This window comes from Heloderma suspectum, chromosome 14 (assembly GCF_057233095.1).
Source record: "Heloderma suspectum isolate Gila_16-S chromosome 14, 16-S_ref, whole genome shotgun sequence".
Taxonomy (NCBI): domain Eukaryota; kingdom Metazoa; phylum Chordata; class Lepidosauria; order Squamata; family Helodermatidae; genus Heloderma; species Heloderma suspectum.
The window spans coordinates 10029473-10054375 of record NC_139471.1 but is presented as its reverse complement, the minus strand read 5'-3'; the positions used below and the strand labels follow the sequence as shown (position 1 = coordinate 10054375).

The window sequence follows — 24903 nt, the reverse complement described above, 5'->3', positions numbered from 1 at the left end:
AAGCAGGCAGAGTTTGCAGGATTTCAGGGTTGTATAATGAACTCTCTCTCTTTGTACTGCCCCATCTCTGTGGGCCACATGAAATTAGGGCCTCTTAGAATCTGGCCGAGGGCCGCAGGTTCCCCACCCCAGATCTAGAGTTTCCTGCTGCTTCCTTGTCTGCCGGTCAGTTCAGCTCCTTGCCTCCCGCGCCCATCAACTTTAGCACTGGTTTCATCTCCTCCTACCTAGCCAGTAAACCCCATCCAGGCCTGCCTCATCTGCTGCCAGTGACCTGCGGCCCCCCTAGCACTTGGGGTCTCAAGCCTGTCAGAACCTGGTGCTCGCCAGTCTTTCCTAGTCCAGGATTGCTAAACCCCTTTCGGCCAAGGGGCCAAATTCCATTCCAGAGGAGCTCTCGGGGACCTCTTTCCAGTGGTAGGCGGGCCCCAAGGCAGTGGGGGCGTGGCCAAAACTACCAGCACAGTTTCGCTTAAAGGCCTTACGGCCAGTAACTAAACCTTAGGAGAGGCATTGCAAACTTTTAGAATGAGGGGAAACCTGCAGAAAATTGGGAAACTGCTGTGCTGTCTCCATGCCCACGTGCCCTGCGTATCAACTGCTGCCAACTGGCTAGGCCGAAAGTAAAGAAAGAAGCCAGCAAAGCGCTATGCTGCATAACACCACAGGGCATTCCATGAGAACCACCAAACGATGGGCGGTCGGGGGAACAGGGAGCACGGCCATTTGGGAAAACCAGGGGGGCTGGATTTGGACCTCAGGGGGGCTGGATTTGGCTCCTTGGCCTGCCAGCCCCTGGCTTAGTGGTTTACGTCCATCCATTAGTTCCCAGCGAAGGTACCACTACCCACGCTTCATACCCCCATTTTGGCCTCCACTTACCTTCAGCACGATCTCGTTGACAGTGGCAGCGTCGGACTCGAAGTAGAGATGTTTGTAGTCATGGTTGCTTAGATATGTGAGTTTAAATATTGCGTGACCTGTAAACGTTTAAAGAGAGAGAGCGAGAGAGAGAAACAGAGGAAAAGGAACTTGAGGATTTCGACGACTAAAGGCAGAGTTTATAACAGCAACTTCCCCCCCAAATAAGCGTTTAACCTGTTACCCACCCTTGCATAATTAAAACTGGAGACACGATCCAGTGAAAGTTAAGTACTTTAGGCCCCATCCAGCTGAATGGGAGAGATTTAAGTGCATGGTTAACTTGTTACTGAAAAGTATGAAAGTAGCAGGTGCCTCATTTTGGCTGGCTTATGCCCTTAAGAGGGCCAAAGAATCAGAATGAGCTGTCCTTAGGGGACCCCACCCCCTGGGTTTCTGTGAGAGTTACAGTTCTGGGCATGCCTCCTGATTCAAAGCAGTCAACCTGAGAGCAGCAGCTCATGCAGAGGGGGAGTGGGCAGCCTCCTTTGGAGGGACAGATAACTCCGCTGCATCTTTACACCAAGCGCAACTGAATGATCCAACCACACCTTATATGCAAAGATGGGGCAGAATTTCCCATACCTCGGAGAGGTTGATTCTAAGGAGGTGAGGCTAGTGACTCATGCAGAGGTTCAGCTAGCAGACGGCTTTCTAAAATCACCACTCAGCCATCAAGCATTCTGGTTGATGTTGGGCCAGCTATTCTCCCTCAGCCTAACTTACCTCAAGGGCTGATGTGAAGATAAAATGGGGAAGGGGATACGTAGGCTGCCTTGAGTAACTTGAAGGAAAGGTGAGATAGAAACATAATGGGATCCTTCCATTATTTAATCCCATCAGCCCTGTGCCAATGGTCAGGGATTATGGGAGCTGTAGTCCCAAACAGCTAGAGGGCCTCAGGTTGGCTACCCTTGATTTAACCCATTTCCTTCTCTTCAGAAAATTGCTCATTCTCTCTCGTGGCACACTTGTGTTCCCCAGCAGTTCTGCAGTTTGGGAATTATCACTCTCAAACTTTCAGCACAAGCTTGTGGGCATGACAGGAGTGGGGGGAGAAGACACAGATGGCCATCTTAGCATATCATCGGCAGAACAGACGGCGAGAGGGAGCCTGACAACCTTCCCATGTCATTTCCATTTCAGGCAAGGGGTGGCTTATCAGAGGGGCTGAACTCCTTTCAAGAAAAGTTCACTACCCCCCCCCCCGCTCTCTGGAGGGGAAAATGCAAATATGCATCATGTGGCTGGTTGGGTGGCAGCCGGCCCCTGGACTGCATTTCTGCTTAAGCACCCCGGTTTGGGGGAAAAAAGTATGTTGTGAAACATTCCTGGTGTACAACTCCTGGCACCTGCAGAGGAGAGGTGGTGGACTATATTAAGAAAGAAGGAAGGAAGGAGGGAAGGAAGGAGAGAGAGAGAGAGAGAGAGAGAGAGAGATTTACCCAAGGATGATTGGAGTTGCAAACCCTCCCAAAACAACACCTGAATATTTAAGCCCAGCAAAAGTGTTAAAATAAAGTAGAACTGTAATATTTAACAGGAATTACATCTTAATGAAAAAAACTCTTTTTATAAAATAAAATTTCTTTTATTTAATGACTTCTGTATATCATCACTGTCCTCTCTTCCACACCCCTGCCATCATGCGGCAAAGTACTTTGAATCCAGGCAAACTGCAGCCCTGCCCACCTCCTTTAGCAGTGCCTCCTTTAAGTGGACACATCTCAAAAGTGCATCGTTTCAGCTGGATCATGCTCTATAAACAGGGCTGAGTGACATCCGGGGGTCAGGGGGCCGCATTTTCCCCTCGGTGCCCACGGTGTGTGTGTGTCTGTGTGTGTGTATCCCATCTCCCTCATCATCGCTGCCTCTACCAGAATTGCTACCGGATTTGCTACACAGCAATTTTATAAAGAAACAAGGTGCGCGTGGCGCGTGCAAACTTTGTTTGCAAGCAGAAGTGCATTCCTGGGATGCTTCTGGGACCACAATTCTGCTTGCAAACAAGGAGTGTGCTCCCCACGTGCCTAATTTCCTTCCAAAATCATAGTCTTGCTGGCACCATGGTAACAAATTCGGTGGGGGCAGGGGCATGAAAACTGCCACGGGGGGTGGGGGGACACATGCAGCCCGTGAGCTGTATGTTGCCCCCCCCCCCCGGCTTTAGAACGTGGAACAAAAAGACTCAAACTGCCCTCTAAGGACTCCACCTACTGTATTCCTGTGTGAGTTACAGTTCTGAGTATGCCTCTCGATTGATGATCAGCGCAGAACAGTTACTCATGCAGATATACAACAAGACAGCCTCCTTTTGAGGGTGGATAACTTTGCTATGCCGCCGTATTGGGAATGATGGAATGATTCAATCAGATACCAGGCCAGATTGTGTAAGGAAATTACATCTGAGCACGTACAGAGTACCTTCCCCATGGCACTTCCTCCCCCCGCCCTCCCTGCCCGAACTGAGGGGCTCCCACTTCCCTTAATGATGGTGTAAGAACGTGCATGTGTTTGGGAGACATTTAAAGCCTACATCGACTCTCTAGTGCCCACTCGCTTTTGCGAATGTTTGCTTTCGTTGCTCTCGCAACAGCAGCTCTGCAAGGCAGGAGGATGTGTTATTCCTGTCGGGCAACTGAGGCTGCGAGAGAGTGGCTTGATTTAGGACAAAGTCACACTTTCGGGGACACAGTGTCAGGACGGTCAGGTACTGCTCCCAACAATCAGGAATCACCGATCTTTAAAACAGCTCTCTTCAACCTGGTGCTTCCAGAGGTGTCAGACTACAACTCCTAGCATCCCCCAGCCAGCACAGCCTCTCCTGGTTTGTAGCTGGAAGGAGAGGCAGCTAATGTTGACTGATTGTCTTTTGATTAGCCACCTCTGGCAGCTGATCTTATGAAAAACCTGCCAGAGACAGAGGGGCGGGGGGGGGATTTGCAAATTAGCACAACGCCCCCCCCCCCCCAGCAGCTTCAGCTGTTTAGCAGAGGGGCTAAGAGGCGAAACCATGACCCAGCAAGTCACTCTTTGGGGCTTCAGCCTTCTCTCCTCCCAAACCTGGAATGCATGGTTGAGGATAATGAGCTACCTTACAGGACTGTTGTTAAGTTTTACTGCAATAACATAAGTGAACTCCCTTACATCAATGCAAAGCTATATCAATATAGATTTTATCTTAATTTCTAACATGTCCTATCCCGCTCCCAAGTGGGGAACAAAACGCTGCACTGAAATCAGCACGACACAAACACCCAGCTAAAAGGTAAAAATACATGAAAGCAGGTTAGAATTACCTTGTGCTGGCTTAACCTCGGCTACTAGAAACTAACCCCGCAAAAGTAGGACTCAAAATGCTTCCAGAATATGCCTTGGAGTCTCCAGGGAAAGGATGGCTTCTTTCATATCCTTGGGAGCTGCTCTATCACCTGGCAGTGGTCTGCACACCTAGAAATGGATTTTGTGGCACAATCTGACCTCTTCAGCCTCTATAATCACCCCCTCCCTACCAAGTTTCAGGCCAGAAGTTAAAGCCCTGCTACTGCAGAGGGCATATGGAGTGCTGGCCAAATTGCCCTTGCTCGGTGCGGGCATTTTTCGGCTGGTGGTTCAGTGATTCTTTTTATGGTGATAGTAAGCCACCTTGCAGCTCCTTTTGGGAATAAGAATAATATGAATAAAGAATATTTATTTGGGAAGAAGAATATGAATAAATACAAAATAGGAACAAATAAAAAGGCAATAAATAAGAGTCTCCACTTGGGGGGGGGGATGTGTGTCATAGTTTGGAGCATGTATCAGCGTGACATCCCAGTCTCTCTCTTTCACCCCCCTTCTTACACACACACATACACATTTTTGTACAATAAATTTCCTTCTCGTTAGAAGAGAATTAAAAATGGGCCTTACGACACCAACTGGCCATCCCTGCTCCACAGTTCCACAGTTGTGGGGCAACCACTAAGAATACCTTACGACGTTCCCTCCTTCGCACATGAATGGCACAATCGAAGATGTTGCTCTGGATTTTCTTTATTATTTATTTGCAACATGTAGATCCCGCCTTTTTTCCTCCAGGGAGCCCAAGGCTCCTCTTCCTCCTCTACATTTTATCTTCACAACAATCCTTTGAGGTAGGTTATGCTGTGAATCAGTGACTGGCCCAAAGCCACCCAGTGAGTTTCATGGCTAAGTGGGGACTAGAACCCGGGTCTCCCAAGTCCCAGCACAACGCCCTAAGCACTACAGCACGCAAGATTGGCTTCACCTTACAGGCTTACCATAAATCAGCCATTCTCAAACTTTTTTTTCTTGCAGATGACTTGAAATTGCTTGGGGCCTCAATTAATACCCCTTTTTTATACAATTGTTGTTCGACAAACCAAATCATATACATAACTCATATTTTAATAACAGTTTTCATCTTCAGTGCTGCGTTATTGTCAAACCCAGTGTTAGATTATGAAACCCAGTGCCTAATCACTGAGAAAGGCTTCCATAACTGGTATATTTCCCAGGAAAAATTAAGAGACTGCACCAAGGCAGTCTTTTAATTCAGAAAAAATAAATTGCATGCAGGGCCGAGATATTCCACAAGCTTTCCATGGGCCACAGTTTGAGAAACTCTGCCATAAATGTTTCAGGTTCAAAGCCTATACAAGTGCTAAATGTCCTTCATTCATATGAAAATTCGTGCCTTGGCAATTAAGATTTAACACATTAGATCGTTCTCTCCATTTTCGTTTTAATGCATTCGGTCCAAAGGTCCAACTTTAACTCATCTACAGAAATAACAGCATCATTTTAATGGAGATTTATCCCCTTTTCCCGGAGGGGACCGAATTTCAAATCTTATTTACAGTAGCTAATTCTCCAGATCTCCCAAAATAAACTGATATACGGCCAGCAAACCAGAGACCTCAGCATTTCATCACAGCATGTTAATTAAACCCTGTTATCACATGCTAATCAGGCATTATGAATTCTCTGTTGAAAAATCGCCAATCAAAACCCAAACTTTAAATTATGGAAGCAAATGCACTACTGGGTTGTACTAAACGGGTGAGAATTCAGAACTCTAAGTTAATAGCTGTGGATAAAACATTCACATCTCCCTCATGACAGGCAACCAAATCTGGCAGAGTTACCATTTGTGAACTGCCAGGTGCAGAAATCACAACAGACAAGACTTTTCTTCAAGTAAAGAACCTTCTGAGGCAAGGTTACGAATCGGAACTACAGACCCCTTTTTACCAGTGGAGGCTGATGGCTCCAATGTCAGTGGGAGTGGAATGGTGAATCCACTCTGGGTTGCAGTCAGAACTCTAAAGGTGCCTGAACTGTAGTGGTGCCTGAACTGTGGAACTCCCTGCCTAGAGATGTGTGCCTGGCACTGTCTTTGTTATCTTTCAGGCGCCAGGCCACACCTGTCCTGTTAGACTGTGACTTTTCAACCATCTCCAAGACCTTTTTGATTGCCTTTTCTTGACATTTTATTTGGCCTTGCTGATTGATTTGTTGGCTTTACAGGGTTCTTTTTACGGCTGTCATTTTAATTTCATAGAATCATAGAATAGTAAGGTTGGGAGGCACCTATAAGACCATCGAGTCCACCCCTGCTCAATGCAGGAATCCAAGTCAAAGTATCCCTGACAGGTGGCTGTCCAGCCTCGTCTTGAATGCCTCCAGTGTGGGCCAGCCCACCACCTCCCTAGGGAATTGGTTCCATTGTTGTATTGCTCTAGCAGTCAGGAAGTTTTTCCTGATGTTCAGCTGGAATCTGGCTTGCTGTCACTTGAGCCCATTATTCTGTGTCCTGCACTCTGGGATGATCAAGAAGACATCCTGGCCTTCCTCTCTGTGACAGCCTTTCAAGTCCTTGAAGAGCGCTATCCTGTCTCCCCCCAGTCTTCTCTTCTCAAGGCTAAACATGCCCAGCTCTTTCAGTCTCTCCTCATAGGGCTTTGTTTCCAGTCCCCTGATCATCTTTATCAAAACAACTGTTATTGTTTCAGTCTTGCTACTGGAAGGATAAGAACTTTATTGGTGGTGGCCTTTTTGGCTATGGAATTCCCTCTCAAAAGAGGGACACCAGATCTGTTCTCTTAGGCCCATCTAGGAAAACAAACTAACAAAGACCTGAAATAGCCCCTTCCTCAATGGCTGAAATGGCAGGCTGTGAACTGGAGGGAGAGGGGGGAGCAATCAGGGGCCATTTCCTCAGTGCTTCATACCCAGACAGCACCACAGAGCGGGCAGAAAGCATTGTTAAGAACATAAGAACACCAGAGGAGCCCTGCTGGATCCATCTAGTCCAGCATTCTGTTCACACAGTGGCCAACCAGCTGTGGACCAGGAACCCACAAGTAGGGCATGCGGGCAACAGCACCCTCCCACCCATGTTCCCCAGCAACTGGTGTACACATGGTCACTGTCTCTGGTACTGGAGGTAGGACATAGCCATCGAGACTAGTAGCCATGGATAGCCTTCTCCTCTAGGAATTTGTCCAACCCTCTTTTAAAGCCATCCAAACTGGTGGCCATCACTACTTCCCGTGGTAGCGAATTCCATAGTTTAACTATGCACTGTGTGAGGAAGTCCTTCCTTTTATCTGTCCCGAATCTCCCACCGATCAGCTTCATAGGATGACCCCATTGGATTCTAGTATTTTGAGAGAGGGAGAAAAATGTCTCCCTGTCCACATTCTCCGCACCCTGCATGATTTTGTAGACCTCTATCATGTCCCCCCTTACCCTCTTTTTCTCCAAGCTAAATAATCCCAGCTGTTGTAACCTTCTCTCATAGGGGAGATGCTGCAGCCCCTTGACCATTTTAGTTGCCCTTTTCTGCACCTTTTCCAGCTCTAATTGCCTTGGGTTCCATAGAAGAAAGGCGGGACACAAATATAAAGATACGTTCTCTAGCTGCAGTCTCAGAGCCGAATTCGACGTGATGCTGAACGTGTCCCTTGCGAATGCGTCGTTTCTTTTTAAATTGCTAATAGCAGCAGCCATGTCCCTCCCCCAGTTTTTATTAGGACCGCAGTGTGTGGGGATGGGTGTGTGTGCGCTTAGTGCTTTCGTCCCCCATCCCAAGAGGAAAGGCTCTACTGTTGTCAATGGAGGTTTTGCCCATTGAAGCTGTGGGGGCGGGGCAGATTTTTGTGGTGGAGGAGGAAAGGCTTAGCCCCGGCTTCCTGCAATCCATGGTCCTGATAACACCCCCCTCCCCCTGGTGCCTGCTACCAGCAATTAAAAAAAGGAAGGACACAGCAACAGGTTTAGCATCATGTTCAATTTGGCCCTCGGACTGTGGGAGGCACAGCTGAAAGGTGTTGCTCCGCACTCCGCACAGGGGAATAGCAGGGAGTTGTCGCTGAAGGAATCCGTGCCTGCTGTTCTTGACCATCCGGTCAAGAAATCCCCAACGACCATCCGAAGAACCTCAGGGATCCCCCTGGAAGTCTCCCATGAGACTCCAAGCCCAGGTCTGGTGGAACAAAAAGGCGTACTTGGGGGACCCTGGCATCTATTTCCCCCCTTTTAAAATGCAAACCAGTTTTGCCAGGGGCAGGAATTCAGGGAGGGGACAGCAGATCTGAGGCCAGATTTGGCTCCAAGGGCTGCCAGTTACTGACCCTTACATTACAGGCTTGCTGTTAGCACGGAGCCCTTGCGAAGCCTCCCATCGCTAGCCCTTCTCGCTTTTAAATCTGGTGATTTATCTCGGCTCTTCTGCTCTGGTATTTCACAGCTGACAGAAGCAGAACGCGGAACTTTATTTCAAATTCTTATTTTTAGCTTTTGAAGGAGTCAGCCCTTTTCGGGGGCCATTACAGAGTCAGAGATGTCAATAACGCTTATTGCGTGGAGAGTAACAGGAGGCAGGGGGTTCAATCCATCATGGAAGACACATCTTGCTGGGTATACATGCACACGCACCCTTCCGAGCAAGCCAGAGATCCGTCTTCTATATCCTGCTTCTCCCGGAACCTTTGCAGTTTTTTTGCAGTTGTTTTAACATTCAGACATGTAAAATTAGTTTTCCAAATGGAATGAAAACTCACTGGACTGGGAGCCCCAAACTAAGCATTCCGCACATGGGCATACTGCCTAGACGCGACATATTTGCTGCAGGGACCTATCTGCAGCCATCGTAAAGCACAGAGATGCCAGCAGGTGTGCATGAATTGGCAACTTTGCACAGTAATTTCAGAGGTCTTATTTTGAGACTATAAGCACTCACCTTGACCGGTGGTAGAGAGTTCCAAGGGCCAATTAAATCCTAACTACACAAATATTTCCTTTCATTGGGGTGTACACCTGCTGTGTTTATTACAGCAAAGGTTTCCTACTTATTTTATTTATTTCAAACATTTGTATCATTACATATGCTATGATATGCTATATCATTATATGCTATATCATTATGATATGCTATATCATTAAGATCTCAGGGCAGCGTACAGATAAAATCAATTTAAACAGTATAAAACAATAAATAATTTAAACAGCTAAAAGCATATTAACCATTAAACAAGCTAATACCAATTGAAATCTAGAACAATAAAATAGCTGAAATAGTGTGCTACGTTATGGAATGCATTTAGCCCTCAAAGGCTTTGGTAAAAAGCCATGTTTTTACTTGGCACCGAAATGAGACCAATGTCTGTGCCATTTGGGCCTCCAAGGGGAGGGCATTCTACAACTAGGGTGCCACAGCAGAGAAGGCCCTCTCTCACGTCCCACTATAGTGTATGTCTCGCACTGGTGGGACGCAGAGGAGGGCCCCTCCAACAGATCTCAGTCCTCAGGCAGGCATATATATATATATATATATATATATATATATACACACACACACACACACACATCTATCTATCTATCTATCTATCTATCTATCTATCTTCTCTCTGTGAACTGGAAAAGTGGAGGATCATTATTAATTCTGATAATCGCTGAAGGGCACAATCTTATGGAGATAGACATCAGCCTCCAAACTTGTAGGCTGATGCCTATCCAATGCAGGGTGGCTGGAGCATGGAGGGAATCCTCTCCTCTGTGCTCTGGCCACCCTGCATTTTCGTCTAGATGCATGTCTAGCTGGGGATGTTGTTGCGGGAGGTAGGGAGGCCGTGTGGGACATAGGAAGCCTCATAAAGAGGCTTCTGCATTCTCCTCTCCACTCTGCTCCCCAGGACAGCTCCCATTTCTCCCTCTCCATGCTCCATTCCCAAACGCGAAGTGGCTGGGACTGAAAGAACCAGCTACAAGGGGGTGGGGAGAGTGGTTTCTGGGAACCTCCAAATCCTGTGGCCCTCTAGACAGGGTCTAGTGGCCATAGGATTGCTCTCTAAATTACTTTGCTTCTAAAAGAATGTCTCATCGAAACATCCCCTTCTTTAGAACGAGAGACAAGATGGGATATGCTTCACATTTATATGCCCTGAAAAGTGATTGAGGGAACCGTCACCAGAAAGACTGTTCCACAGATGTGGGCAAGGTTTTATGTCCTCCCATGCCCAAATCGCATGCTGTTAACCGAGTGAAATATTCGTTCGGTGAAACGATCAAACTGGCACTTTGCTTTGCTGGTATTTGGGACAGAAGCGAGTTTGTGGGTTGCAAGGGGCAAATTGATTTCCATTTCCAGGAGTGCTTCGAGAATGTGATATACGGCCCTGAAGCCGCCTTCCGATGGAATGTCATCATGGGTAATACAGAGATCGATGTGCACAGTATTTTTTTGGCTCCCGTGTATGAGATTATGGGGATCAGCAAAGGGTGCAGTTTTTCACAGGGTGCATTCAACCCATTTGAATAAAAACATTTAATGCCTGGAATTATGTGCACTGTAAGATTTGGCATGACAGAACTAGAATAGGCAAGAGCGGTGCGTGTTTGTGTGTTTCAGCTCAGCCTATTACAGGGGCCAGGAGCTCTTTGGGGCTGCCAAGTAGCCAGGGATCCACCCGCACCTCACGAGGGCAGCCTGGATGAAAACGATGTACCAGATCCAGCAGCTCTTGTAAGCAGCCCTGGCCAAGAGGGAGGCTGTCCTCAAACAGGAGCAGGGCACTGGGGCACAGATATGCCCGCCACTCTGCAACCTTAGGAAAGGGAGTTGGTGTATACCGTCAGCATGAGAGGTAAAATGTCTCCTGGATTGCAGTTTTGAAAACTCACTCATATTAAAAACTCCATGCATGTAAAAAACTAACGTGTCAGGGGGGCAGAAGGGTTGCACAAAGCATGTCAGGAAGAAGTCTGTTTTTTCTATGTGCATGGACCCCCCCCCTGCCTCTTCAGGGAGCGTTCAAGCATGCAGCCTCCCCTACTCCCCTCCCCATCACCCGCTTGAAGTGGTACACCACAGGAAAAGCGTTATCATTTGATTCTACCTCACCTCCCAAGTCTTGCCCAGGCAAGACGCAAGAGGAGAAGAATGCAATCGTGCCCGGCACTCCTACTACTGATCGCTCGAGTGCTTTGGGGGAATCGCTCTATTATTTAGCCCAGCGACGGCGGAGCGCTGAATCTTTCCATGGGAAAGAAACAAACATTTCAAAGCACCCAATAATTACGGCTGGGAACGCAAAGAACATTTGTGCATTTCAGCAACATGGGGAAACACGGGAAATGTATGGATGTTAATCTTCTTAATTAGACTGCTTTGTCATTAGACTGGCTGCTTGTTAAGAGAGCTGCGTGACGGTGTGGCTCAGGGAATGAGCCACAAGACAGGATGCCGCAGGTTTGAATCTTTCTTCCGGTAGGAGTTTATTGGGTGGCCACAGAGCAAGCCAGCCTCAGTCTTCTCTAATCTGTGAAATGGGTATAACAACAATGGCCAACCTTAGAGGGCTGTCGTAAGAACTTCAGAAATAACGAATGTGAAGCGATTTGAACAGTTATAAAACACTGTAATTATTATTCTTGCTGCCTCCAGTAGGTTACGACAAGGAAAGAGTGAAGGATTAAAGGGTTGTTAGTGGGCTGAATGGCTACAGAAACGGCCTGTCTGAGGGAAAGGTAACACTAGAACTTGGGACACTCAATGAGGCTGATTGGGGGTAAGCCACTAGAAGGGGGTACTTCATGCAATCCTCTATAATTCAAATTAATTCACTATGCACCTGGTGTCATGGGCTTTATAACAGGATGTGATTTCTCCATGGAGAAGAGGTCTTCTCAAGAGCTAAGTCATGGGTGGATCCTCCGTAGTCCGAGGCAGTGTACCTCTGGAGTGCCAGATGCTAGGGACAAACAACTGGGAAGGAATGTGGCTTGCATGCCCGCTTGTACGCTTCACCGGCACAACTGACTAGCTCCTGATGGAAGCGAAAGGCTAGACTCCGACAAAGGCGTCCCCCAGAACCATGCTGTGGCTTCACACAAAATGCTCAAATGATTTCACCACTGCAAACCTTAAAAGGATCTCAGTTTATTGCTCATACCTCTCCAAGGACCAGAAAGAGTTAATCACAAATGGAAAAGCTAGCCACACATCCGTCTCCACGCACATAAAAGCTACGTTTCTGTACCCCGCTCTGATTTATTTAAAACGCTGAAAACGGAATTAATGGGAAGAGATGCTCTGTTTCTCGAGGAAGGGAGGCAGGAATGCAGTTTTGCCAGATCGATACCAGGTAGCGGGAGGATCGAGAATTCTGAAGCAGCTTTTCAGGAAATCCACCGGAATTCTAACGCTGCCGGGGGGCGGGGGGCGGGAAGGGTAGCTGTTAATATTAAGTAGCGCCCTTGACATGCTAAGTGGAACATGAATGGCAGAAGGTGCTCAACTAAGGTGAGCATTATCATTTTGCACACAGCTGCTGCTGCTGCCAAAGATGAAATTCCCTCTAAGAGGCTGGAGAGGGAGGCAGAGGACCGCATGGCAGGAACAGGTGCTGTGCAGCTCAAACCACTGGGGCTGGGGGCCGGCAGGAGTGAAGATGGGAAGCGGCAGAGCACAGACCTGACAAGCGGAAGGTCCCCGGATCAGTCTCTGCCATCTCCAGGTAAAGGAGCAGGTAGCAGGTAATGGAAAAGCCCCCTCTCTGTCCAGAAAGCTGGGGCCAGTTAGAATAGACCAGCAGATTCAGGCCAGATAAAAGGAAGTCCTTCTCCACACAGCACATATTTAAACTATAGAATACACGTCCACGGGATGTAGTGGTGGCCACCCATTTGGATGGCTTTAAAAGGGGGTTGGACAAATCCCTGGAGGAGAAGGCCATCCATGGCTACTGGTCCTGATGGCTCTATGCTACCTCCAGCATCTGAGGCAGTATAGCTATGTACACCATTTGCTGATGATCATGGGCAGGAAGGTGCTGTTGCATCCAGTCAGGCGAGTTGGCAGTAAGCCACTAGAATTGTATTTATTTCTTTAAAATAATTCTTGGCTGCCTTTCAGGGCAGAACCCCCCCCCCAGTTTTATTGATTGATTGATTGACTGATTGAATTTCTTGATCACCCATCTGGCCGGTCACCCGGCCACTCTGGGCGATGTACAGCAATACAATTTTAAAACAATAAAATTCTACTTTAAAACATCGTATTTCTAAAAAAATACCCTAACCTGCCCCAAATGCCTGCCTGAACAACCACGTTTTCAATGCGTGGCAGAAGCTCATTAAAGAGGGGGCATGGCGGAGTTCCCTAGGGAGGGAGTTCCACGGAGTGGGGGCCACCACAGAGAAGGCTCTCTCCCTCGTCCTCGCCAGCCTAGCTGTCCTGGCTGATGGGACAGAGAGAAGGTCATCCGAGGCTGATCTTGTTAGATCTCGCTCCCAAGGTGGCTTACAGCCATAAAATACATAAAAATACATAGAAGGAGGTACTTCTTCATGCAATCCTCTACAGTTCAAATTAATTCACTACCCACCTGGTGTCATGGGCTTTAGAACAGGGTGGGATTTCTCCATGGAGTATAGGTCTTCTCAAGAGCTATTAGTCATGGGCATTCAGTGGATCCTCCATAGTCTGAGCTTGTGGGAATTACGGGAGTTGCAGCCCAAGTCATGGGGGGGGGGGGGTCGGGACACCAGCTTGGGGAAGGCTTCCTGAAATGCTTCTTGGGAGGAAAGTGGTGCTGGAAAAACACTGGGGCGATGGTGACAGCTCCCCCCACCTCAGGCAGGCAGGTGGAGTCGTCAGAATGGCATTCCCAGGTAGGGCTAGGAAAGACCCCTGCTTGACCCTGGAGAGCCGCCGCCAGTCTAGATGGACCAAGGGTCTGGCTCGGTGCAAGGTGGCTTCCGATGTTCCTATGTTCCAGAAGCAGCAGTGGGTGGCGGGAGGAGGCAATCTGGAGGCGGTGGGGGCGATGGGGGAGGAGGAACTCCAGAAGCAGTGAAAGTGGTGGCAGGGAAAAAGGAAGCAGAGGTAGGCGGCAGAAGGCAGGGAGAGAAAGAAGGAAGGAGAGGTGGAAAAGTGGTGAGGGGGGAAAATCTGGAGGGGGAGGAGGAACGGGGGGTGGGCAAGAAAAGAAAGAATCCCAGAAAAGGGAGGAAAGAAAAGAGAGCATCCCAGCGAAGAAAAGAGAGCATCCCAGCAGAGGGAGGAAAGAAGAGAGAGCATCCCAGCAAAGGGAGGAAAGAAAAGCGTGCACCCCAGCAAAGAAAAGAGAGCATCCCAGCAGAGGGAGGAAAGAAAAGAGAGAATCCCAGCAAAGAAAAGAGAGTATCCCAGCAGAGGGAGGAAAGAAAAGAGAGCATCCCAGCAAAGAAAAGAGAGCATCCCAGCAGAGGGAGGAAAGAAAAGAGAGAATCCCAGCAAAGAAAAGAGAGTATTCCAGCAGAGGGAGGAAAGAAAAGAGAGCATCCCAGCAAAGAAAAGAGAGCATCCCAGCAGAGGGAGGAAAGACGAGAGAATCCCAGCAAAGAAAAGAGAGCATCCCAGCAGAGGGAGGAAAGAAAAGAGAGAACCCTGAAAATAAATGCACATGGGCCCAAATGACCGTGGGACAAATGCGTCCTTGGGCCTAAAAAGACAAGTGTGCCCATGGGCCTGAAAAGATTGCCTACCGATGACCAATCCAATATCCAGATATGGTTCCCGGGAAGTCAACAAGCAGGGCATGATGGTATCAGCCCTCCCACACTCTACCTCAGCCTATGAAATGCCTCTGAACATGCAGGTTCCATTTCGTTATCATGGTATCTGCGGCTGATAGCCTCCATGAATCTGGATAATCCCCCTTTCTTGGCATGGCTTCTAGTCAGGGATTATGGGAATTGTAGTTGAAAGCATATGGAGGGCACCAGGTTGGGGAAGGTTCACACACACACACACACACACACACACACACCACCTTTCTTCCATGGCAGATATCAAGGTGGCTTAAATGGGATTCCCAGGAAGTCTCCCATCCAGGCACTGACCAGAGCCAGACTTGAGCTTCAGCAAGGTGGCCACTTTGCCTGCCTCCAGAACAAGAGGCACAAGAACACAAACAGAGCAGAATCGCAAAATGTTTTGCAAAGAGAGTTAAGTGTCCAAAAGGTTTACTGGCAGAAAATTCACCACTTTTTTTTTTTAACAACCGAAGTCTATTTCTTCATACTAAAAAGAGTAAGGGTAATGCTTTATATTACCACAGAAGCCAAATCATTCTCCAATTCTCCCCAAGCAAGTTGATTCTTTTGCTGCACTCCTTTTACATGAACATCACTTGTTATTTGACTCGTTCACAGCTAAATGCCATGATTTTAATAACCATTCCTCAGTCTAATCCCCCCTTTTAAAGCCTTCTAAGTCAGCTGCTATTTTAAGAGCTTAAGATGTAAGGTCTGCCTCCTCTTTCCCCCCCTCCCCCAGGTATGAGATTGTCTGGGATTAGAACCCAGGACCTCTGACACCCAAACTGAGCCTTGCGCCCTTAGATCAAGAAGTGCTGATCCCACTGCCACTGAGAGTTCTTAAAAGATAACTGTAGCAGATACCTAAAGGAGAAGATTTTGTGGGTCTTGGAGGTATGGAAATAGAAGCGGAGCCCTCCACTGCCCAAAAGCCATTGGCTCTCGTCCCTTTCAAAGCTGCCCCCCCCCAGACCCTCTGCAACTTGCACCCCCCCCCCCAGCCCCTTGTTTTGGAAGAGATGATAAATAAATCAAATTGCACTAAGCAGGCTTTCCACAGTTGCGATCAGCTCCTTCACCACGTCTGCACCTCATCCATCACGCCATTGTCTGCTTGAGAGCCGAGCCTTGTAAATGTCATATCCACTCAAGCCCAAGGAGAAGCAAATCCGAACACAGCAAAGGAGTTTTAATTGGATAGTGTAATTAAACTGGGGGGGGGGGGAGAGAGAGAGAAAGAGAGAAGAAGAAGAAGAAGAAGAGAGAGAGAGAAAGACCCAGCAGGCTGCCTTTGACAGGATAGATGAAGCTCCCCTTTTAATAGGGCTACAAAACATATCTGTTAAAGAGGACGAGACAATGAATGGCCTTCTTCCCAGTGGCACTCTGGTGCACTTTGCACACCCACAGAACAGCAGTTCTGGGACGGAGGCCTCTAAGAAGGGAAGGGGGCAGAATTTGAAGCCACCTAATTCGCGCTTCCCAAACGAATGCGTGAACTGGAACGCAATAATCCTTCAGGCTCTTTTGTACTTCTCTGACTTACGCGATGCCGTTCTCCAACCCCCAAATGTGTCCTTTAAGGAAAACAGTGTACAAAAAGGCATATATTAGGGGAAGGTCCTTGCAAATAAATCAACAAATAAGGCACATATTAGGGGAAATTGTGCACAGAAATGCATATGAATTTTCACACGGATCTAATCAAAATAAAACACATTTGCAAACTGATGTGGAAATGAACCGCACAAACTTGTCTTTGAAAAAAAAGGCAAATGTGATAGAAAGGAAAGCAGACATTTGCCTAATAAAATGAACTGAGGTTGTTCTGGGATGTGCCAGACTGGGACAGCTGCACTTTCTATCTAAATGCACGTTTACTTGGGAATAAGCCCCATTAGAACTCACTGGGGCTTGCATCTGAGTATAAAGATGAATAGGACTGGAATGTAAGTTGCTGAAGGAAGGAGGATTATTTTGGGGTTGGGGGTAGAAAGTGAAAGGCCCTGCCTCAAATTGTACTGTTGTGCGTTTTTTAAAATGTATTCATTTTAGGATTGCTTTTAACACAGTTTTTTTTTATTTTAAAGTTCGATTTTTACTATTGTTACCTGCCTTGAGCACCATTTCCTTGGTGGAAAGGCAGGGTATAAATAAAATAAAGTAAAATAAAATGAACAAGCTGGCAGTTAAAATAACCTAGCTGTGTCAAGAGAGCCTCCCCACCCCTGCACAGCCCCCAAAGAAAGTGGAACTAACACTTGCAGGTAAGACCTTCTTGTTTTTCTCTGTCAAGCAGGGCTCTTCTTATGTTTTCTTTCTTTCTTTCTTTCACTTCACTTCACTTCACTTCACTTCACTTCACTTCTATACCGCCCAATAGCTGAAGCTCCCAGGGTGGTTCACAAAAATTAAAACCAAACAGCACACAATAAAACAATTTAAAATATATAGAACATTAAAACCACAATATAGCAATACAACCACAATAAAACCTAGCAGCAGTGCAGGAGTTTAAAATAGAGATTTAAAACGGCAAAGCTAAAAGTCTAGAAAGCTAAAATGCTAAAATGACTGGGAAAATAAAAAGGTGTTCACCTGGCGCCGAAAGGAATACAATGTAGGTGCCAGGCGAACCTCACTAGGGAGCTCATTCCAGAGCTGGGGTGCCACAGCAGAAAAAGCCCTCCTCCTAGTAGCCACCCGCCTCACTTCCTTTGGCAGGGGCTCATGGAGAAGGGCCGCTGACGATTATCTTAAGGTTCTTAATGTTCTTAAATGTTTGAAAAAAGGTATGGTTCCTGAACTTCTCCCTCACCATGTAGCTTCCGTGCTGCATCAATGGCCATTTGATGACCACACAGTCGAGGCCATCTCCCATTGTCTCTTAGAAATAAGGGGAAGGGAAGAATGATTTCAATGCTGGGTGCCCAAGATTGAAGGTTGCCCAACATCTCCTCCCCATGCAATAGAAGGTGCCCATGTGGTCTGCTTCTATGTGGCTGTTGAGTGGCCCTAGGTAATCGGAACTGCCCCCATCCCCGATCCAGATTGCAATCTGTCACAAATCTCAAGGTCTTTCCTCTTTGATGGTCAAGCCACTGAAGATCAAAATTTGGGAATGCCATTATGGCGAACTGTTTCAGAACATTATGGTGCAAGGGGATACCTGTTGCAACAGGACTGAAAAGGCCACCCCCGCAGAGGAAAAGCACATTGCTGGGGACCCTTGCTAATAATAACATGCAACTACAGTTTGCCCTTGAGTCTTAGGGCCGTTACACAGCAGCATGCCCCACAACACAAATTTACAGCCAATCCCGCTGTCTGGCAAAAGCAGCTGTATCATACATGTGTTAAAAACACAAAAAGAGCCATGCTGGATCAGACCAAGGGTCCATCTAGCCCAACGTTCTGTGCACACAGTGGCCAACCAGCTACCCACAGGAAACCCACAAGCAGGACAGGAGAGCAACAGCACCCACCCGCCCAAGTTCCCTGGCAATGGGTGTATGTAAGGCAAACTGCCTCTGAAACTGGAGGTAGCATATAGCCATCAGGACTATTAGCCACTGATAGCCTTCTCCTCCAGGAATTTGTCCAATTCCCTTTTAAAGCCATCCAAATTGGTGGCCATTATTACGTCCTGCGGTAGCGAATTCCATAGTTTAACTATGCACTGTATTTTCAGACCCCCGTTTGTTTTCTTCACATCACACATCTTGAAGATGTACACCTAAACCAAATCCTAATAGGAGAAGACGGTAAAACCAAGGTCACCATCATCATAATCGTTGTTTAGATTTTGACAATCTCCGCCCCTCCTCCAAGGATCTCATGATGGTATACACCGTTCTCCCCTTTTATCCCCCACAACAACCCTGTGAGTAGCTTAGGCTGAGAGATCGTGACTGGCCCAACATCACCCAGTACACTTTGCAGAGATTTGAACCTGAGTATCCCTAGTCCTAATCCGACACTCTAACCACTCCACCACGCCGGCGACATGGCCTGAAGGCACATCATGCAACCATCTTGCTCAAGCTAGGCAAGTCCAGGTCTGGTCAGTGCCTGGATGAGAGACTGCTTGGGAACCCCACGGATGCCACCTTGGGTTCCATCGTGGTACTGAACACAATTATTTATCTCTTACTAATATTTATACTCCTGCCTTCTTAACACAGATATTCAAAGAGGGCTGAACAATAATCCAGCAAAGATACACATGCAGAATAGCATAATTAACAATTACTCTAACAACAGTGCAATCATCCGAATCAGGAAAGGAAAGCACAGCGGCAGGACGTTCTTTATCGTTTTGGGCATCTAAAAAGGCCTGTTGAAACAGAAATGTTTTAGAACTGGGGTGGGCAGAAATTAGATCTCCAGATGTTTTGGACTTCAACTCCCAGCATTCCTCACCATTGGCCATGCTGCCAGGGCCTTCTGGGAGTTGAAGCCCAAAACATCTGGAGATCTACCTTCTGCCCACCCCTGTGTTAGATGACCACTGAAAGGTGAGCAGCAATGGTACCAAGCGGACCTCTTGTGGGACAATGTTCCAAATTCCGACCACAATGGAAAAATCTGTGGTGCCCACCCGTGGTACGTGCAACGGCAGGGGAACTTAGAGCAGGATCTCTGAAGCAGACCTTGATTATTCAGGCAACTTCACATGGGAGGAAGCAATTCCTGAGATAAAGGAACATATAAGCAGGTGTGCTAAAACAAAATACCCTGTTGGCTTGTCAGCTTGTATTCTAACAGTACCTGGATATAATCCAATCATAAATCCATTTGACTCATACCACACCCAATGCATACGATCCAGAAGAACCCAAATACTTTTAGCTTTAAGTGTGGACTACACCTTAAAACACCCAAAACAAAAACTAAAAAAAAAAAAGGCATTTGGGGCAGTTAATTTGGCTATCACTTACAAGCCAGTCCGAATTCTGCTGGAGAAAGCTATTTTCGTGCAGATGCCGAATTCAACGGGAAAGAAGACCGACTCGTGTAGCAACATCAATCAAAACGTCGGGGCTCTTGGCAGCTCTTGACAGTGAGGTGGGTTCAAAGGTTGCAGGATAAAGAAAAGAGGTGGGGGGGGGAGTAGGAAAAAGCAGCACTCTGGTTCAGCTGTAATATGCCCTCGCTGGAAGTCTTGTGGAGGTACCTACCCCCCTTTTGCATTAGGCAGCTTTCATTAATCTTCTTGCCATCTTCCTTAACTAGCCATGCAGAACCGTTCGATAGCAAGACACATAATGGGGAGGCCCTGTGCCTATTACCAGGTTAACATTCTGTTAAGCCCCAGCACAACAATCGAAAGGAAATCTGAAAACCTGCGAGCCGCGATGCTGGCAATTAAATTACAACTTGGAGCCACCGAAGTACGTGCAGGGGCCCATGGAGAACAGAAGGGCCACTGGAGATTGGAGGTACTTGCTGATCATGGGAGGCATTAACAGCCTTCTTAAAAAGAATGCCTAAATTCTTTTTTTTAATAGAAAATATGCCATTAATAAGCTAATGTTCAGGAAAAAAATACACATTTGGAGGCCAGCTGGGAGGAAGATGGCTGACATGGGTTCTCCCCAAGCCCCCACTCTTTGCTGCCAAGCTGGATGTCTGCCAACCACGTCATCAACCACAGTTCATTTTTGTGAACCACCCAGAGACCCTGGCTATTGGGCGGTATAGAAACAAACAAACAAACAAACAAACAGTGGCCAGCGTTACTGTGTGAGTGCCACATACATACAGGCAGCTTTGAAGCCACTCAAGAAAGCAGTTTGGAAGAAAAGGGGGAGAGACAGGGTGGAACTAGCTGGGACCCAGGGACAAGTATAAGAAGAAGAACTATTTTTATCATTTTTGAAGTGCCCAAAGTTTACTAAGCACTGTACACATTTTTTTTAAAAAAGACAGGCCCTTCCTGTAGGCTTATAATCTAAAAGGCTTGACACAAAAGGAAAACAGGTTGAAGAGGGAAGAGGAAAACAAGCAAACTCAGGCATTAATTCTTACAAGTTTCATAGTTGCTCTTATAATGGCCCACTTGAATGGAAACAATTTAGGGAGGGGAAGGACCAAATGGCAGCTGGTTTCTCAGCTGGGCCAATGGAGAGGGCCCTTTTGTCACAGCTCTCACTTTCTTGCAGCCAAGATGGAAAGGCAGCTTGTCAAGGTCCCCCTTACAACCTGGACCCCCTGAGCAACTCCTTAAGGATCTCTTGCCTCCTTAAGAGTCCCACCTTCCTTGTTTTACTTTCCCCTTTCCAGTAATGTGGGGTTTAGGCTGTAGACATGGGGTGACTGACACTCTAGACACAGGGTTAAACTACAACAATTTACTGGTAAAATAAAGCAAGCAAATCACAGCTAAAGGTATTTACACAATATAGCTGAGTGATACAAAAGGCCTTAAAAGAAAATAAAAGTTGCAAAATGCAAGGTCCTTTACCCTAGCTGTACTTAAGACTCCTCTAGACTGCTTCTTCCTGCTCCCTCTTCAGACTCTGGTCTCCTGACTCTCCTCTTACGGGCTCTCTTTATATATCCTCCTCCCTCAGAACTGAAAGTACTGCTTCAAACCTGAAGAGATGAAACTTAACTGGGGAAATGAAACTACTCCTCTCAGGGATACCCCCTCCGAACAACAACATTAAAACAAGCCTCTAAGCCTGACCTTCTTTCCCTTTGCCTCTATAGGCCTCAAACCTTCACACAGCTAAAAGATGAAGAGCCCCCATCCTGTCAGGTCCCAAAGGACCACTTGTACGGGCAACGACTGGAGCACACAACCGTAAGCAAGACCAATGCTGCAGCTCACTCACAATATTGGCATTGTCATCATCTCTAGAACTTCTGACCCATCGCTGTTCTTGATAGAGGTTCACAGAATGACACATGATAGTGGAGAGAAGGTTTCCCCCCCCCCCTCAAAATATACTAGAACTTAGGGTTGTCCAACAAAATTGATGGGCATTAGGTTCAGGATAGACAGGCGGGGGGGGGGAAGTAGTTTTTTCATACAATGTATAATAAATTTATGGAATTTACTGTCACAAGATGTGATGATGGACACTAGCTTAGACGCTTTGCAGCAAGAGTAGGCAATGCATGGGTAACATGTGGCTGCTGCCCCCCCAGTGTGGCTGCCCCCCTGCCACACCTAATTTTTCCCCCACCAGAAAAAAGTTTTAAACAGTCACAGATTGCCCCAGAAATTCGGCAACGAACGGCTACGGAGGCTTAGAATGGCCACTTTTAGCTTGAAAACAAGCTAAACTTGTCTATTCTAAGCCTCCGTAGTGGCTATGGAAGCTTAGAACAGACACGTTTAGCTTATTTTCAAGCTAAAGTTGGCCATTCTAAGCCTCTGTAGTAGCAAATTGTGACTTTATTCTTTTAACTTTCCCCACATTTTCAGTAACTAGTGGTTTTTTTTGGGGGGGGGGACAGAGGGAGAAATTGGCTCTGGGACTACCTGAAGTTGCCCACCCCTGGTTTAGGGATTACGCTGATTCAGGGAGGACAAATCTATTGATAGCTCTTAGTCCTGTTGGTTATACGAAACCTCCAGGGAGGCTTGGAAGACAGCATCAAAGGAGAGGGGCTTCTCAGTGGTGGCCCCTCAATTTTGGAATGATCTCCACGACAAGACTCACCTGGTGCCAGCATTGTTATCTTTTCGGTCAAGACTTTTCTCTTTTCCCCAGGCCTTTGGCAGCAAGTGATGAGTTTTCATGGATCCTGGATTTGTTTTATGGTTTGGCGGATTGCTCAAAGCTGTCTGTCTGCACGTTTTTTATGTTTTTAAACTTTGCATATGGTATTTTTACATGTTTTTAACCTTTGTAAACTGCCCAGAGAGCTTCAGCTATGGGGCGGTATAGAAATGTAATTGATGATGGTGATGGTGATGTTTAGAAGCAATATGGCACTAAATGCCAGCTATGTTGGAGCCAAAGTGGTGAGGGACTTCATGTCCTGCTTCCCAGAGGCATTTGGGTGGCCACTGTGGGAAACAGGAAGCCAGACTACATAGGCCTCTGGTCTGATACATCAGGGCTCTTCTTATGCTCTTATTTATGTTCTTACAGCACTCCGGGTTTGAAGGGAAACAGACCCCTTCAGGTCTGGAGGCTGCACGTTCATCAAGGGAAATGAGCATTAAGGCAAGAAAAAGGGATTCATTTGAGCGCTTGGCCGGTGCTGCTGCCCTGCAGTGGTACAAATCCGGTCACCCTGGCCTTCCAGCGGGATGTCACCAGCATGCCCGCCACCGGCCATGTTCCATCCGTGGGGTTCTTTTTCTAAAACAGGGAGCGGCTTGTGGAACTGGCTCCCAACCCGTCTTCTTCTCAAACAATGTAAAGAGACATTAAGAGAATCAGATTTCCTTTAAATTACACTATTGCCAGAGGACATAATCGTATTAAGCTTACTACGTTGCTTCCTTAAGACTTTATATTATGTACGCTTAATTGAGATACAGGGTTCTTTTTTGGCTATAAAAATGGCAGCTCCTTTATTAAGGCTTAAATCTTCCTTCTTAACGACAGGACGCTTCCCCTCAAGATTCAAAACCTGCAAAATCTTTTGTGATAATCAGATGGCGGCTGATTTAAACAAGCACTTTATAGATATGGTGTTTGCAACATTCTAATGGGTTTGGGATTTTACTAGGGAGGCCATTAGCGCTTCTCCCAGGGTCTGAGTTCAAGCAGCCGGATTTATTTGGCAAATAAAGATTCAGAACCTAAGCCAGCCTAGCGCAAGGGGTGCAAATATTCTCAGCTGTTCCCAAACAGCGAAGGCCAATTAGAACCAGAAATGACTCCAGCACATCTGTGGGAATAAGGCCTTTGTGAAATGGAGTGGAAACCATTTTGAAATTCAGTGAACTTGCAACAACAGAAAAAGACCTGCTCTGAACCAAGACTTGGGGAATATTCCGAATGGTCCGTTAACAGAAAGTTGAGCTGGGGCATTGGAAGGTGTTCCTCAGTGCGGTGGAGCCCCTGCTTGGCGTGCAGAAGGTCCAGGTTCGATTCCCAGCTTCTCCAGGTAGGGCAAGGAAAGTATCCTGCCTGAAACCCTCGAGAGCTGCTGCCAGTCAGTGTCGACAATACTGGGCTAGATGGACCCAGGGTCTGACTCAGTAGAAGGCAGCTTCCTATGTTCCTATCCCTCCCACTTTTAAAAAAACAGTAACACATTTTCTTACTGGCAGTTGGGATTGCCATGAAATAGGTTTCTGTTGATGCTGAAAATGGTGGGTTCAAAGGAGTTATTTAGCGTGTTGGGGCTCAGCCCCCACCTTTGCCTTGTACTTTTGGATAGCTTTCTTGTCCTTTGCCACACCTCCCATGGCAGCCATTTTGTGGTGGTGCCCAGGACTATTTCTCAAGTTGCCAAATGTGCCCAAGGCCCCAAAAGGTTGTCTACCCCTGGAGTAGACAATACCGGGCTAGAAGATCCAGTGACCAGACCCTGTAAAAGGCAGTTCCATACGTTCATAAACACCCACAACTGGAGAAGGTTTCCGAAGGCGACTCTCCCGTGTTGAAGAACACAGCAGTGCGGGGGAATAAGTTTATTATCCGACCCACAAGTTAACTCCTTGAGAGGATGTGTCTGCATTTAACAAAAGAGCAAAAGCATCTCCTCACGACGGAACTGCATAACCATCCGTTTGTGACACATTCCGCCGCACCTCGGAAAGACTAGATGGAGGATGGTTGTGTTACAAGAGATAAAAACACGGAAACAAAATATATTGCAGAACTCAAAAACCCTTATCTCCCCTCCGCTTCGCTCCCGTTGCCATAATTCATTTCAAGGAAGCCCCAGGAATAATTTTTGATGTAAACTCTGCTACGAACA

At 47.0% G+C, this 24903-nt stretch overlaps 1 protein-coding gene across 7 annotated transcripts in view; it reads right to left on the bottom strand.

Annotated features, from left to right (window-relative positions):
* MAPKAP1 (MAPK associated protein 1) overlaps positions 1–24903 on the bottom strand; it is a 234658-nt gene that overhangs the window by 20496 nt on the left and 189259 nt on the right. For all 7 annotated transcript variants that reach the window (XM_084820720.1, XM_084820721.1, XM_084820719.1 and 4 more), the window contains one exon: positions 883–980. In XM_084820720.1, coding sequence (XP_084676846.1) covers positions 883–980 — 98 coding nt within the window. The remainder of the gene's footprint in view (positions 1–882; positions 981–24903) is intronic.